General features: G+C 40.6%; 1 protein-coding gene across 6 annotated transcripts in view; it reads right to left on the reverse strand.

The window, feature by feature from the left end:
- Positions 1 to 14,346, reverse strand: part of znf423 (zinc finger protein 423) — a 158,216-nt gene that overhangs the window by 102,037 nt on the left and 41,833 nt on the right. For 4 of the 6 annotated variants that reach the window (XM_082182453.1, XM_082182449.1, XM_082182448.1 and 1 more), the window contains one exon: positions 12,070 to 12,279. In XM_082182453.1, coding sequence (XP_082038579.1) covers positions 12,070 to 12,279 — 210 coding nt within the window. The remainder of the gene's footprint in view (positions 1 to 12,069; positions 12,280 to 14,346) is intronic. The other 2 variants (XM_082182450.1, XM_082182452.1) reach the window with 1 other exon arrangement.

Below are 14,346 nucleotides of genomic sequence, written 5' to 3' on the forward strand. Positions count from 1 at the left end.
TGAGCCACTGTAGTCACTTGGACTATTTTAAACATTGTCTTTACTAACTTTCTGGGCTGGCATGTTTCAATAACATAGAAGCCTATGGAGGAGTGAGCAAGCTCTCAGATTTAATAAAAAATATCTTAATTTGTGTTCCGAAGATGAACGGCAGTCTTACGGTGTTAGAACAACATGAGGATGAGTAATCACTGACAGAATTTTCATTTTTGGGTGAACGTACCCTTTAAACAGATAATTTGTTAAGTTCTGTTCCAAAACCTTGCGGGTTGCTTACCTAAGTAATTACTGGTGAGAAACAAATTGTTATTGATAAACTGTAATTTTGATTGGTGATTGAACAATTTAGTTTGAATGAATTTTGTGTATTAAAATAAAAACAACTCTTTTAGTGATTTATGAAGACAGTAAACTACATTTTCTATCATTCTCTGTTATAAAATACATAGATGATTTCATTACAAGAATGTCAAAAAATAAAATCACATACCTAATGTGTATCCTTTGCTATTTGTTATGAAGCATTAGTGCTAAAAAAGCTTCCTGTCTTTGTCAATAAGAAAAAAGAGTGAGAGAATTTTGATTGATTAAAACCAAAATCACTGGACGTGATTATAATTTCCCAAAACTTTCCTGGAGGAACGCAGTAAAAAAAATTCAAAAGATGGCGGACGAGTGTAGAGAATTAATGACAATTAAGATGATAATTATAAGTACACTGCTCTATACAGAAAAGTAATGATAAACTGGTTTAAATCTAATTAAAAATAAACTATGTGCACAGCGTAGTTTTGTGCTTTTTTAGAGAATTGCATGTTGTTTTTTATAAACCATTTAAGCACAAACCTCACCCTGCAACTGATTTCAATGGTCAACTCAATTATGCAGTCAACAAAAGATTGTGATAAACAGTATTGCTATCTATCAGGATGTGCTACCACCACTCCACTAAGGTTATGGTTAGAGTTTATGGTAGGGTTAGGCGTTAGCATTTGTTTGTAGGCTATCACCATAGTGATATGTCCAAAAAAAGAACTTTACAATTTGCCACTGGACGGAAAAATATTACGCTTAGAGCATTAGCTTAGCAATATGTTAACATCACACTCTGCCAGGAACAATTGTGCTTCACATTAGGAGCACTATTTTCAAATTGCTGCCTATGTAGAGAGTTCCAAATTTGTCACTAATGAGGGTCCATTACAGATGTAAACACCAGCTACTAGCTTATGGAACAGACCTGTAAAGACATTCGTACGAACACCAATTTAAAAGTAACTTATGGGTGTGTATTTGTCCATCTCTACTGGCGTGCATACGTCTGCGTGCTGAATCAGTGAGTGTGTGTCAATAAGGGTGAGTGTGTGAGCATGTACGCTGGCGGCCGTGGTTAATGGACTCTGGTCTGTCTACAGAGGGGGAAAGGCTGGGGCTCTTTGAAAAGAGTGTGGATTCAGACAGCCTTTCCCATTTCTCTCCGTGCGTACGCCCCAGGGGCACTGCTTTTCCTGACATTTCACTTGACAAAGGCGAGCCACACCTGAGCGCAGGGTTAAAACTATTATAACAGCTCTCCCCCTGGCACACTGCCCTTTGGCTCCACTGCACCAAGTGTGTGTATGTATGTGAGAGCTTGTGTGTGCGCGATTTGGGCCCCTTGAGTGTGAGAATGTGAAAGAGTATGCGGGTCTAGGTGTATGTGTGCAAGAACCCAAGGTCTGCAGCTCCGGGGGTGTGTTGACATACCACGCCACCTGACCGCATCTTCGTACTGTATGGTAACAATGCCGGCAACGGCGCATCTTGAGGGCCGGATCTGCAGGGGCCTACTCCACGCCCACATTCGGCCCACGCTAAGCTGGCTATAGGGAGCCAGTGAGGAGTGGAGGAGCACAGCTAGTAGCCACAAACCATAATGGAGAAGCCAGAGATTGAGAGAGCGAGGGAGTTGGGGGCAAATGGGCCGAACTCAACAGGAGGTGGGGAGTGAGTGAAAAGAAAATGAGAAAGGGAGAAAGGACACTGCAGGAGAGCTGGAGAGAGGGAGACATGGAGAAAGAGGGCAGTTTGGGTTATCCACTACAGGGTGAGAGACAGAAAGAGAAGGAGGGGGCAACAGGACTGAATTGGAGAGAACAGGCTGTTCCTCATTACCGCGGCTCCCCGCAAAGAACCTGGTGATGGCTCTATTCTCCAATGCCCGGGGTCACCGAGGTCACACCCACCAACCACGGGTCACATTCTCACACAAAACACTAACTAAGACGCAAAGCGATCAACGGAAGACTGAAACACCTGACCTCTTCCGCCCACAGATCCTCTGACAAAGACCTCGTCCCTGCGGAAAACCAACAAAGGGCGGCCATCTTAGAACGGACCTACGCACTCACACAATTGCTCAATGGGAGCAGACACAGCCCTAACTGACTTTGGGGCTCAAAGTTGAGCAGTCAACATCCAGTAATGGAAAGTTGAATTCATCTGCAGAAAATTTATTTTGAACTACTGCACTTCCTGAGGCGCGCACAGATCTTTATGTATGAGTGAGTAATATTTATGCATTAGTACATGCGTGTGATTCAGAAAAAAGAAAGACGATTTGAACCCTAAAACAAAAAAGGACACGTGACCAGAGCTTGCGCAAATAAGCCCAGGATGAATAATGCATATTGGTGTGGATGAGCACCAAAAGAAATAGATTTGTAATTGTGTACTTTGATTATCTGTACATTTATTTGTCTGTACACACCCTTCGTATAGCCAATGAATACAAATGAGTGCGTTTGGTGGCAGGAATATTAACTCTCTCTCTCACTCTCTCTCTCTCTCTCTCTCACTCCAACGAGCGGGAAAAAATTGTGTGTGGATATTCCAACAGATTTTGGCTTCTTCCTGGGCACACGCAGACAGACCAAATATTTACTCTCCCCTCTTCCGCCCGCCTGCTCGACACAGCAGCCGAGAGAGAAAGAGAGAGAGAGATAGAAAGAGAGAGAGAGTTACATTTTTAATCTGCTGATTTTTTCCCTCCGAGAAGGCAAGCTGAATACAAGTACGCTGCCGCCAACACACACACGCTCCTTTTTTGTGTCCTTTGGCAAATTCTTTTATTTCACTCTTGCGTGGAGCAGAAAAGAAAAAAACGAGAGAGAGGAGAGGAGAGGATGGAAGGAAAAGGAAGAGAAGAGAGAACGTCCCCACAGAGTTTTTCTCCCTTCCTGGTGCGAGCGCAGGCCCCCACAGAGTCCCTGTGTAATTTCCAGTCCCTCAGAATTCAGGTATTAATAAAGGCCCCATGGGGAACTGCACACAATATAACCCTACATTTTCAGGCATTATGAAAGGACGCCCCCAGGGGTCTTTGGCTCAAATTTCTGAAATGCAGGCATTGTAAAAAAGGCACCCCAGGGGAGTCCCCCCGCAATAGAAATCTGCTGAATTCAAAGCATTTTCGGAGTCCTGGTGGGAGCCATTACTCCCTCTGGAAGCGCTTTTTTTCTCTTTTTTTTCCTCTCTCTCCTTTTTTTTTTTTTTTTACAAAACATGTGTTGCTGACATGTTGACAGATTGCTCAGTGAAGTGTTTAGGTGCATGCACAAACTGAGTCTCTACAGAGACAGAGCACTGCTCTCTCTGCCAGAGCGCCTCTCAACTCTCCCAAAACTGGTGCTATCCATATTTTATAAGAGGGGGAAGAGGAAAATCTAGGGCTAGGAGAGCAAGCGAGGGGGGGTAAACACAAGATAAGTAGAGTCACGTATGGATGGAGGAGGAGAGGAAACGAAAAAGAGACGCTGAAAGACAGCGATGGGGAAAGAGAAAAAGGAGAGAGAAAAGAACTTCATCGTGAAAAATGAACCCTGTGATGAAAAATGACTTCCAGTGTGCTTTGAAACAACCCTCCTTCGTCTCACCCCCTCCCTTTCTCTCTCTCCCTGCATGCTGTGCCCCCTCCCCTCCCCTCAATCTCTCTCTCTTATGGAGGCAGGGCTCTTGCTCTCCCTGGAAAACCTGAGTTTACAACCAGCTGTGACTGCATTTGTATCTGTGCCAAAGGCTTAGTGGAGGAATCTTCAGGCCACCCTCTGGCTCTGAGAGAGAGAGAGAGAGAGAGAGAGAGAGAGAGAGAGAGAGAGAGAGAGAGAGAGAGAGAGAGAGAGAGAGAGAGAGAGAGAGAGAGAGAGAGAGAGAGAGAAGGAATGGAGGGGGTAAGGGAGGACCAACACACAAAGCAGCTCTCACTTTGAGGGAACACGCGTAGTCTGATTTGTGCAAACACACAGAAGCGAACACACGCGCTCCTCTGATATAGGTGGCGCAAACGCACACAAAGCAAATACAGCAGAAGACGAAGGTGGCATGCTGTCGATTACCACAGACAACAATTTCAGATCGTCTCACGATTTGTAAAAATAAAAAAGAAAGTTACGTGCTTACAATGGAAAACTATGAGGCAATATGGGGTGTGCTGCGAAGCTCAACGAAGCGAAGCATTTCTGCTGACTTGACAGTTGAACAATGATGTAACTGATTATGTTAAAAGCCATCCACAAATATACTTCACAAAGTCTATGAGTTTTATTTTTAACATCTATTTTAACATCTAAAGTATTTTAATTCAGTGTCTTTGTTCAATTACAATCTACTTCTAATGCAATGTTGTGTTATTTAAAAAAATTGTTGTGTGTGTGTGTGTGTGTGTGTGTGTGTGTGTGTGTGTGTGTGTGTGTGTGTGTGTGTGTGTGTGTGTGTGTGTGTGTGTGTGTGTGTGTGTGTGTGTGTGTGTGTGTGTGTAAAATATATTTGAAATGATAGAAATCATTTTTATGAAATGCATTTTTAATAAAATAATTGTATTTCGAGATCAGTAGCTTTTAGGTAACTGAGACACGCGAAAAGGCTCTAAGACTGGCCCAGAGTCGTTGGAAAAGGGGCACCAGACTTACACTGTAAGCGTGAAATTGCGTTTTTATTCGTTTTCACTAACCAAGTCTAAATAATTTTCCGTGGCAATCAAGCTTAATTTAATAAATCTTATATGTTGTATTTAACCCGAAAAATTCCTTCAACATACAAATTTATGCCCAGCCAAAAATTTTAAAACATGTGACTAAGAAACTAATGCCAATAAAGCTTATTTAACGTACTAATTTGTCCTTGCCCAGTTTTTTTTTCTTCTGCACAGCAAGATCAAATTACAAACTACTCTTCTCTTTCTCTGTAGGATGAAGGGAGAGGAAAATGATCTGCAACTTTAATAAGAGTCTTGGCCTCCCTGGATTCAGCTGCTGTCGTGATGACAGGCAGCTGGGGGGTCTTCGGTTGGCCAGGACAGATATACGGACAGATGGATGGAAGGATGGATATGAGGAAAAGGGATGTGTGTTCATGACGTGAAGCGCCCTGGGCGAGTGTGTGTTTAGTGAAAAAATGAAGGGGGTGACTGCTCTCTCGGGGGACCGAACCACCCCGAGGCCCGTCACATACCCCCATTACACTTTAACTGCCTGCCAGACACACAACTCCCCACCTAGCCTCCCAGCAGAGGAGAGGGCACACCGCTCTGTGTGTGTGAGTGTCTATAGAAGTAAATGAGTTGGTGTGCACTGAATGTAAAAGACTTCAGCCCAAAGTATATTTTGGCTGTCAGCGTTCGCGCCGGTCTGCGCACTGTCCGTGTGACGCAATTTCCGTCATCAGGAGTCATCACATTGTTGCATGCAGCCACCAATTTTTCTGTCCACACGGTCCACGTACAGCAGCACATGTGCGAGTGACTTGAGAGCTTGAAAACATAGACAGTGCGCATGTGCCAAACATGTCTTTCCCCGCTCATGGATTATACTTTGAAAGGCACGCAGAAAATAAAGTATACCTGGGCCGGGAGACGCAGGAGAAAACGCATTCACAAAGTCCTGTGTTATTTTAAAAATACTTTATTTAAATGTTTATTAAATATACTAGTTTAATAAATAAAATAAAATGACAAATGCATTTAGTAAATATTTAAATAATATTTTATCAAATGCATAAAAACTAAATTGAATCAAGTGTAATAATGTAATTAATTATAATTTTACTAGTATTATTAAACAAAATTCTAAATTACATGTAATAAATATTTCAATAAAAACATATCTAAGTGCATAAAAACTTCATAAAAAACTTCATTGTAATATCTTAAATAATAAAAAGTGAGTACTGACAAGTTTGAAGCTTAGAGTAAAAGACTCTAGTAAAAGAGTACACGTCACTGTCAAGGCTGTGACCTAGCGGTTAGCGCATACGCGGCCCATGCGAGTTTGAATCCAGCTGGTGACATTTACTGACCCCATTCCCCCTTATTCTACCCATCACTCCATGTCCTTTCTTGACTACACCTATAAATAAAAGTGGCAAAAAGGCCAAAAAAAAGAAGTCATTCGTCTTCCCGCCCTCTCTTTCTTTCTCAGAGCAGTGACAGAGAGAGTGTGAGCTGTGTAGAGCTATTTCTACTGACTACTAACCCCCCCACCATCAACTCTCTCTCTCTCTCTCTCTCCCAGTCTGTCTCTCTGGAGCGCTTGCCGTTCCCCTCAGTCTTCTGAAGGCGGGTTAATTAGCACTCGCCTCCTATTTGTATCTGACAGGTGGAGAGCCCGCCCCCCCAGCTGACTGACAGCTCTCTCGTTTACCCACATGGCTGCCTGCTTCACTCAACCATTCTCTGGCTTAGTCCCCGAAGTCTTTCAGTCTTTCTCGTCCGCTCTACTTCAGGAAGACATATCCTGACATTTATTTTCTATACAGATCAACATATGAACTGATCGAGTGAGAAATGGGTCAGAGGAGGAATTCTAATTTCAAGCTAGAAGAGCTCAGCTGCCATGCAGCGGTCACCTCTGTGTGTGTGTGTGTGTGTGTGCGTGTTTATCTGTGCCTCCTGCTCACCCCGTCCTGCCACATGAGTTTAGAAAGCTTGCAGGGTGGTCAGCACTGCTATATACAACACATGGATAAGGTGGACCGATAAAGGCTACACATATAGCAAAAACAAGGCTGAGAGGACACCTGAACGGGCCTACTGGTCCACATGCTGTGCTGTGGAGTCTAAACTGGGCCTCTTTTTTCGACTAAGCCAAACCCAGGAGGCTATAGGGCCTTCTGTTCCAGACTAGAGAGGGAGGGGTCAGCTGCACAATGCCACAGGGGATATGTGGAAAGGGGGCGAGAGGGAGAAAGAGAGAGCAAGAGAGTGAGGTGAGTGTTGTTAACAGCCAGGGCCCAACCTTGGCCGGTTGCAGGGCAGTGGAGCGGAGCAGCGCAGTGAATGTTCTCCATTTGATCTGAGGTTTTTTCCAAGCGCTCCTCAGGGAGCCAGTGTTCCAGATTCCTCTTCCAGTAGAGCCTCCCTTCAGACTCAGCCCACAGTATGACACTCACACACACACACACACTCCTGTATCACCCACACACATACTTGTGCACACAAACACTAATCCACACTCATGACCCGATAGATTCACACAGACAAATATAAACACACACTAGACGATATAATGCTGTCCAACTGCCACAAACACACACACTTACACTGTAATCCTGTAAACAGACATATTATCGGGACACAGGGGCATTTAAACTACTGTTCAAAAGTTTGGAGTCAGTCTTTTTCTTTCTTTTTTTAAAGAAAGAAATGAATACTTTTATTCAGCAAGAATACTTTAAATCGATCAAAAGTAACAGCAAAGACATTTATAATGTTACAAAATATTTCTATTTCTAATGAATGTGGTTTTCTTACTTTATATTCAAAGCTTACTGGGGGGAAAAAATACTTAAAATAAAAAATAAATACAGTTTTTACTTTATCAAATAAATTCAGCCTTGGTGACTTTCAAATGCATTTTAACAAAATCTTACCAACACCAAAATTTTGAACGGTAATGTAGAAAACCGTGGTGGCAAAAATAAAGATAATACACAATAACTCACACTTAAAAACATACAGTGGGGAACAGTAGTTCAAAACACTAATGAAAATGCTCTCATTTAAACTTTTTTCTAATTTAAAACTAATTATAATTTAAAACATGTATATTATGGGCATAATTTGAGTGAAAAGTTGAATTGCAATATTTATATGAACTTCAGAATCTCTTTTTGCTTATTGACAGGAGCATTTGAACTGCCTGAACTCCACAAATTTGAGTATAACCTGATGAAGCAAGAACACCTGCCTATCAGTACAAAGATTCACATGATTAATGTCCGAAATTAGCTTATTTGTTGTGACCTAAAAATTCAGTGTAGAAGTGCAGAAACAGACATATTTCTTATTCATGTTAAATCATGTTTCTTTGTTTTAATTTTTTTTAAATCCTAAAACGTATCTATTTTTTTTTAGGCTTAAAAATTCTTTTGTATCCCAGATTTTCAATGTGATATCAGACTTTTGAACGCTCTAAATCTCTAAGCAGAAAGTGAAAGAGCACAAGAACTTTAAGTGATATAAGAAAGTAGGAGGAGATGGAAACGCTTGGAGTGTAATGGGGGAAGGCAGAGCCAAAGACATTTGGAAGGGTTGAAAGGCAGACGTTCCTCGTCTCCAATATCGTCTCCTGTGGAACTCATATTAGCAGCGATCAATGGCAGCGAGGGGGAAAAAGAAAAAGAGAGGGATGGAGGGACAGTCAGAGAAAGACAATGTTGGTAGGGATGGTTAGCGACAATATCAGAGGTTTTATTATTGTCGAGAAGCTAAACAAGAGGACGGTGCACAAATATGAGATGGACATGCCAAATACACATGCACGCACAAACACATGATGGGATTCCAGGTGTAATTCTATAGCCACGGTGTCTTCTGTTAAGGGAATAGAAATTTCATTTCATGCCGTGGCGTGGCACGGCTGTGCTCGAGAATATTCCTGCTCTGACGGGCATGCGGTCATAATAATAACCGTAAATTGATAGAGTGGCTTTATGAGCCTTCTGCTGGTGTGCTGATATTGGCCAGGCTCTCCTTGGGGCCATGGGAACCATCCACTGCTCTCCACAACATGGCCTCCCTCACACACACACACACACACACACACACACACGCACGCACACAAAATGGCGTGTTCGTCCCTTATCAGATGAAGTCACCAGCAGTACGCCACTCTCTCCCCCACTAGACCAGCTCCCAGGAGTTTGTCAAAAACTTGAAAGGGTTTGCAAGTGATTTTTTATTAACTGCTATTATTATTGTTGTTGTTGTTGTTATAAATAATTAAAAATACATAGGACATTGTTTTAAACTAATATTGAATAATAATCTGCATTATTCAATATTAATTTAATATATTATTCTCTAATAATAATAATAATACTAATCATTTAAAAAGTAATAATCAGGGTTATTATTGTTAACTAAAACTATTAAAAAAAATTTATTTATTAAAATAAAGCTGAAATAAAATAAAACACAAAAAAATTTATGCAAAACAATGAAAACAAACATTAGAAATGCTGTCTTGGCAATGAAATGAAATAAGTTTAAGCACTAAAATTACTAAGTGAAAATAAATAAAAACTTAAACCAAACTAAACCTTAAATATAAATAAAATTACAAACTTAAGAACTTAAGAACTAAAACGAAAACGGAAAATATAAAAATAAAAGGTCATTTTAATATTAATAAAACGTATAACATTATAGAAATAATACCAACAGACATGGCACCAGATTATGGGTGCTTCTCAAACCTTCCTATTCCAGTCCATCGAAGGCTTCTAGACTAGAGTCCTCCTCAGTATTGAATGTTACAATGAAATGGTTTAGTAAATGCGCTTGGCAACGTCATAAATATTTCCGACCCCGCAGTCACGATGTGAAAAATCTATTAAAATTATATTTTGAAAAATACTTTAAAACCTTTATATTAACTGCCTTCCTATCTGGGGTCTCCCAGCGGTTTACATAATGTAGTTTAGCATTATGTGATTAATTTAAAAAAAAGAAAAAAGAATTACGTCTTGCATTACGTAGTGAAATTGGACAACCACAGTGCAATTCATTTTCTGCCAATTCTTTTTTTTGTGAACTGAAAAGTGTGCAAAGGATTGTGGGTGATTGGAGGACATGAAGGATACAGTTGATGCATCCTTCAAAACAGGTCGAAATGAAGGACGTGAAATTAAGCCTGCCTTGAAAGGATCCTTTAAAATAAGAAGTCCTTTGACGGACTTTGATGATATGGCAGCCAAAATATGCAGTCTTACTGGGATGCATCCTTCCGATTGAGAAGCACCCTCTTTTACAATCTTCAGATCGCACACTCCTGGGAACAACTGCATTTTGTCATTTCATTTCACTCTTTATTTTTCCCCTCCAATACGCAACATGCAGCTCTCTGATGACTCCAAGACTGAGATTGCATCTAAAATCCAGGGCCATGATTTCATTACTTTGGAAGTAGCCAAAATAATGGAAGGACATGGGGGAAGGGGTTGTGTCATGCTGTATTGTGTCCCCTCAGAAACATGTGTGCTCTGGTATGATGAGGGCTGTGGATATAAACAATCCACGAGCATCATATTTTGAGAATTTTATATAGCTGAAAAGATACTTCAAGATGATTCAATAAACATACTGCATTCGACTGTTGGAGTGGCTTCTCTCTCTCTCTCTCTCGCTCTCTTTACATTTATATATATATATCAACCTCTCCTCCTCTTTTCCTCAGATTTTAAGCTCGTTAAGGAGAGGCCCTTGATTAATCTACTAGGAAGCAGATGCCCCTGCAGGCCCGCTTTCAGCGTTTCATTAATTACCGCGATTGTAATAACGGCTATTGTGTGCGTGTATTGCGTGATAGCTTTAAAACACCCCTCTCCTGAGGGAGCATACTGACTCCAGAACAGCCAACGGCCTCCAAGTAACCCCACCGCCTCGAAAACTATACCAACTTCTGCTTCCTGCCAATATGATTTCCTCAGAAATAATAAATTAAAGTAGTGTATAATCTCAGTGCCAATAGAATAACCACACGAAATTGCAGGTTTACTAACCACTTCCCCCGTCTGCCATTGTACGGCTAAACAGGTAGTCTCGCCCACTAACGTAATGCAAAATTATTTGCATCTTCAAAAAGTTGCATGATTATTGTAGGCGAAAAGGTTTTAACTTAAGAGCTTGAGTTTTTGAACCTCAGAAAAAGCGCATCCATCCATCATAAAAGTAATCCATAAAGCTCCAGGGGGTTAATAAATGCCTTCTGATGTGAAGCAATGTGTTTCTGTATGAAAAATATCCATATTTATAACTTTATAAACTATAATCTATATAAACTATAATACTGTCTTCCGGTAACGGCCGTACGCGAGTCTAGTTCCGGCCGAAGAGTGACGTTTTGACGAACGCAGAAGCACAGAGGAAAGAACAAAACAAAACACCGGTCATGAATTAGAAGTCTAAAACGAGATGTTTTAAAGAGAAAAGTCGGAGGAGCTTGAGTTGAAGCCAAGCCCTATTTGTCTGAGCTGCGAGAGGCGTCTTCTCTCATCTACGTCATATGTCGGGTCAGAGGTCACTCTTCCGCCGGAACTAGACTCGGGTATGACCGTTATCGGAAGCCAGTGATTATAGTTTAGAAAGTTATAAATATGGATTTTTTTTCTACAAAAACACATCGCTTAGCTTCAGAAGGCTTTTATTAACCCCCTGGAGCCGTATGGATTACGTTTATGATGGATAGATCCGCTTTTTGGAGTTTCAAAAACTCAGGCTATTCACTACCATTATAAAGCTTGGAAGAGCCAGGATATTTTCTAATATAACTGATTGTGTTTGGCTGAAAGAAGAAAGTCATATACATCTAGGATGGCTTGAGTGTGAGTAAATTATGGGATAATTTTTATTTTTGGATGAACTAAACCTTTGAATGCTGTGCCAACAATCATCCATTCTTAAGTCTGATAAAAAAACATTTAAAGTGGAAATCTGCAAGTTACCCCACAAATGGCACATTAAACTGGGATAGGAGGATGCATTGGGAAAAAAAATACACTTTGGCTTTAAAGACAGTGGAGAAACACAACACATACACAAACCTGCTGGGCAGTGGTTGGTACGGTGCTCGGTCAGGTCTGCCAGGCACTCAAAGTCCTGTTGGCAGTTGTCACAGGTGAAGATGGAGTCGTCATCTAAATCATCCTCTCCCACCCTCTCGTCATGACTGGTCACACTCTGTTCTCCGTCCTCACCAGTCACCCGACTCTCCTTTCTATCAGAGTCTCGCTCCGATACCGCTGCATCTATGTATATACACACATGCACCACAGAGAGAAAGGAGCAAGATGTGAGGTCAAGGGATTGCTGTTGACATGTGAATCATACTATAATAATTATTTCTTGACTGTTATGCGTTGTACTTCATATATGTGCTGATGCAGAGCTTTTGCAAATGTCACGGATAGCAAAACTTACTGTACTTGTCAAAACTTAAATCAATAAAAAAAATAAAAAAAATAAAGCAGGTTGTATCCAGTGTTGGAAAAGCTATTTTGAAACTACAGCTTGCCAAAGTAGAACTCAATAATTGAAGTAGGCAAACTAGTAAACTAATCAACTACACTGCATATTCATATTACACACATATCATTTAATAAAAGCTGTATTTTTAAGAAAATTAAACTAGAAAAAAAAGGGGGAAAAAGGGGGAAAAAAAGAGTAAACAACAGTAGCAGCAGCATTTAACCAATTATTACATAAAATGCTGTTTTATTACAAAGATGGCTGTGCAGGAATTAATTCACTGAATAATTTTATAAATCAGTAAATAATCCAAATGAACTGATTCACTAGTATGAATCAGACATTCCAATGCTGCATATGAGTGACTAAAGAATCATTTATGATGAACCAATTCACTATGCTTTACAATGCTACATTTGAGAGAGAGTTGCTAATTGTTATAAAATGTAGCACATTACTGGAATAGCTCAACTGATAAAAATGACCTAAAAGAGATCACTTTTATCAGTCTCAGTATAAATCCCAACCCTAAGTGTGTCTAGTCTCAGTCAAAACTACATCAAAGCTCCCATGAGCCTCTAGACTGAAGTGTAAGAGAGGGGCCCGAGGCTTCAAGAGCCGCTTGAGCGCGAGCCACCCAGTCACTCGTGGCACACAGTAAGGACCAGTGGATAAATCTGCCACTGCAATCCTCCTTCCGCCATTGTGGCTCCATTTTCACACCTTATTATCACATTAAAGGCTCTACGCTGAAAGGACTACACACGAGACTAGAGGTAGAGGGAGGAGAGAGAGCAAGATTGAGTTAGAGTGAAAGAGAGACAGAGGAAGCGAGACAAGACGGCGTACAAAATGTGGGGTGGTGTGAGATTGCGAGACAGAATGGGAGCAAAGAGACCCTGATAAAATTGATCCAAATTAAGACACAAAGGGCCCCATCACACCTGCTATTAACATGCTCTTTCGGTGGTCAGATCGCAATCGGATAGCACTTGGCCACTTTAAAAGCCAGGTGATTGCAATTTGATTACCTAAACCACATATGGAGGTGGTCAGAGACCGTTCTGACCACACTGGACAAAGGTGTCAATGCTAATATATTTTGTTATGTGCTGTTATATTAACAAAAGTAATATACAAAATAATTCAAAATCTTCTTTATAAATGCATGTTATTGATCTTATTGTGAACAGCTATGTGATTCCATTCATACGTTTAAAATTGTTACATTTTTTAAAATGTTGTGACCTTGTAATTTTTTATCAATGTCGTATCTTGATCTCTCTGTGAAACAACAGACTTCTCTCTGGTTACGCATCCCATACTTCTCCAATAATTTAGTCCGCTTAAAACTAGTCTCTTTTCTCCAAGTGACTGCAAGCTTGCATTCAGATCTACACCCAACCAATCAACAACTGATGAATAGAACCAAGCCCCTGTCGCTACTTCCATTTTCGATGCAACTTAAATGTGAAAAAGCAACAGATGGTCATATGATCAGGTCACCTGACTTAATGACCAATAACCCACGAATTATTCCACTGGACTACACTTGGAATCTCTTGTTTCTCTCCCATAAATTCCCACTATCATTACTCTCCCAATCCATAATCGGAAGGGAACGTCATGTTTTTAAAACTTCATCGCTTTTAATCCTTATTAGCATAATTTACTGTGGGAATGTTTCTAAATGCAATAATGCTATATACCAAATTCCATCATTTTTATCTGTAAAACAGCAAGCATTCTAAATGTTTTTTTAAATGCATTAAATGGCAGAATGTGTTGTTCAGTTAATGCAACGTCTGATGCAATACGCAACCAGTTTTCCGTATCAAGAATGTAAG

The sequence above is a fragment of the Leuciscus leuciscus genome, assembly GCF_965113295.1.
Source record: "Leuciscus leuciscus genome assembly, chromosome: 10".
Lineage (NCBI taxonomy): Eukaryota > Metazoa > Chordata > Actinopteri > Cypriniformes > Leuciscidae > Leuciscus > Leuciscus leuciscus.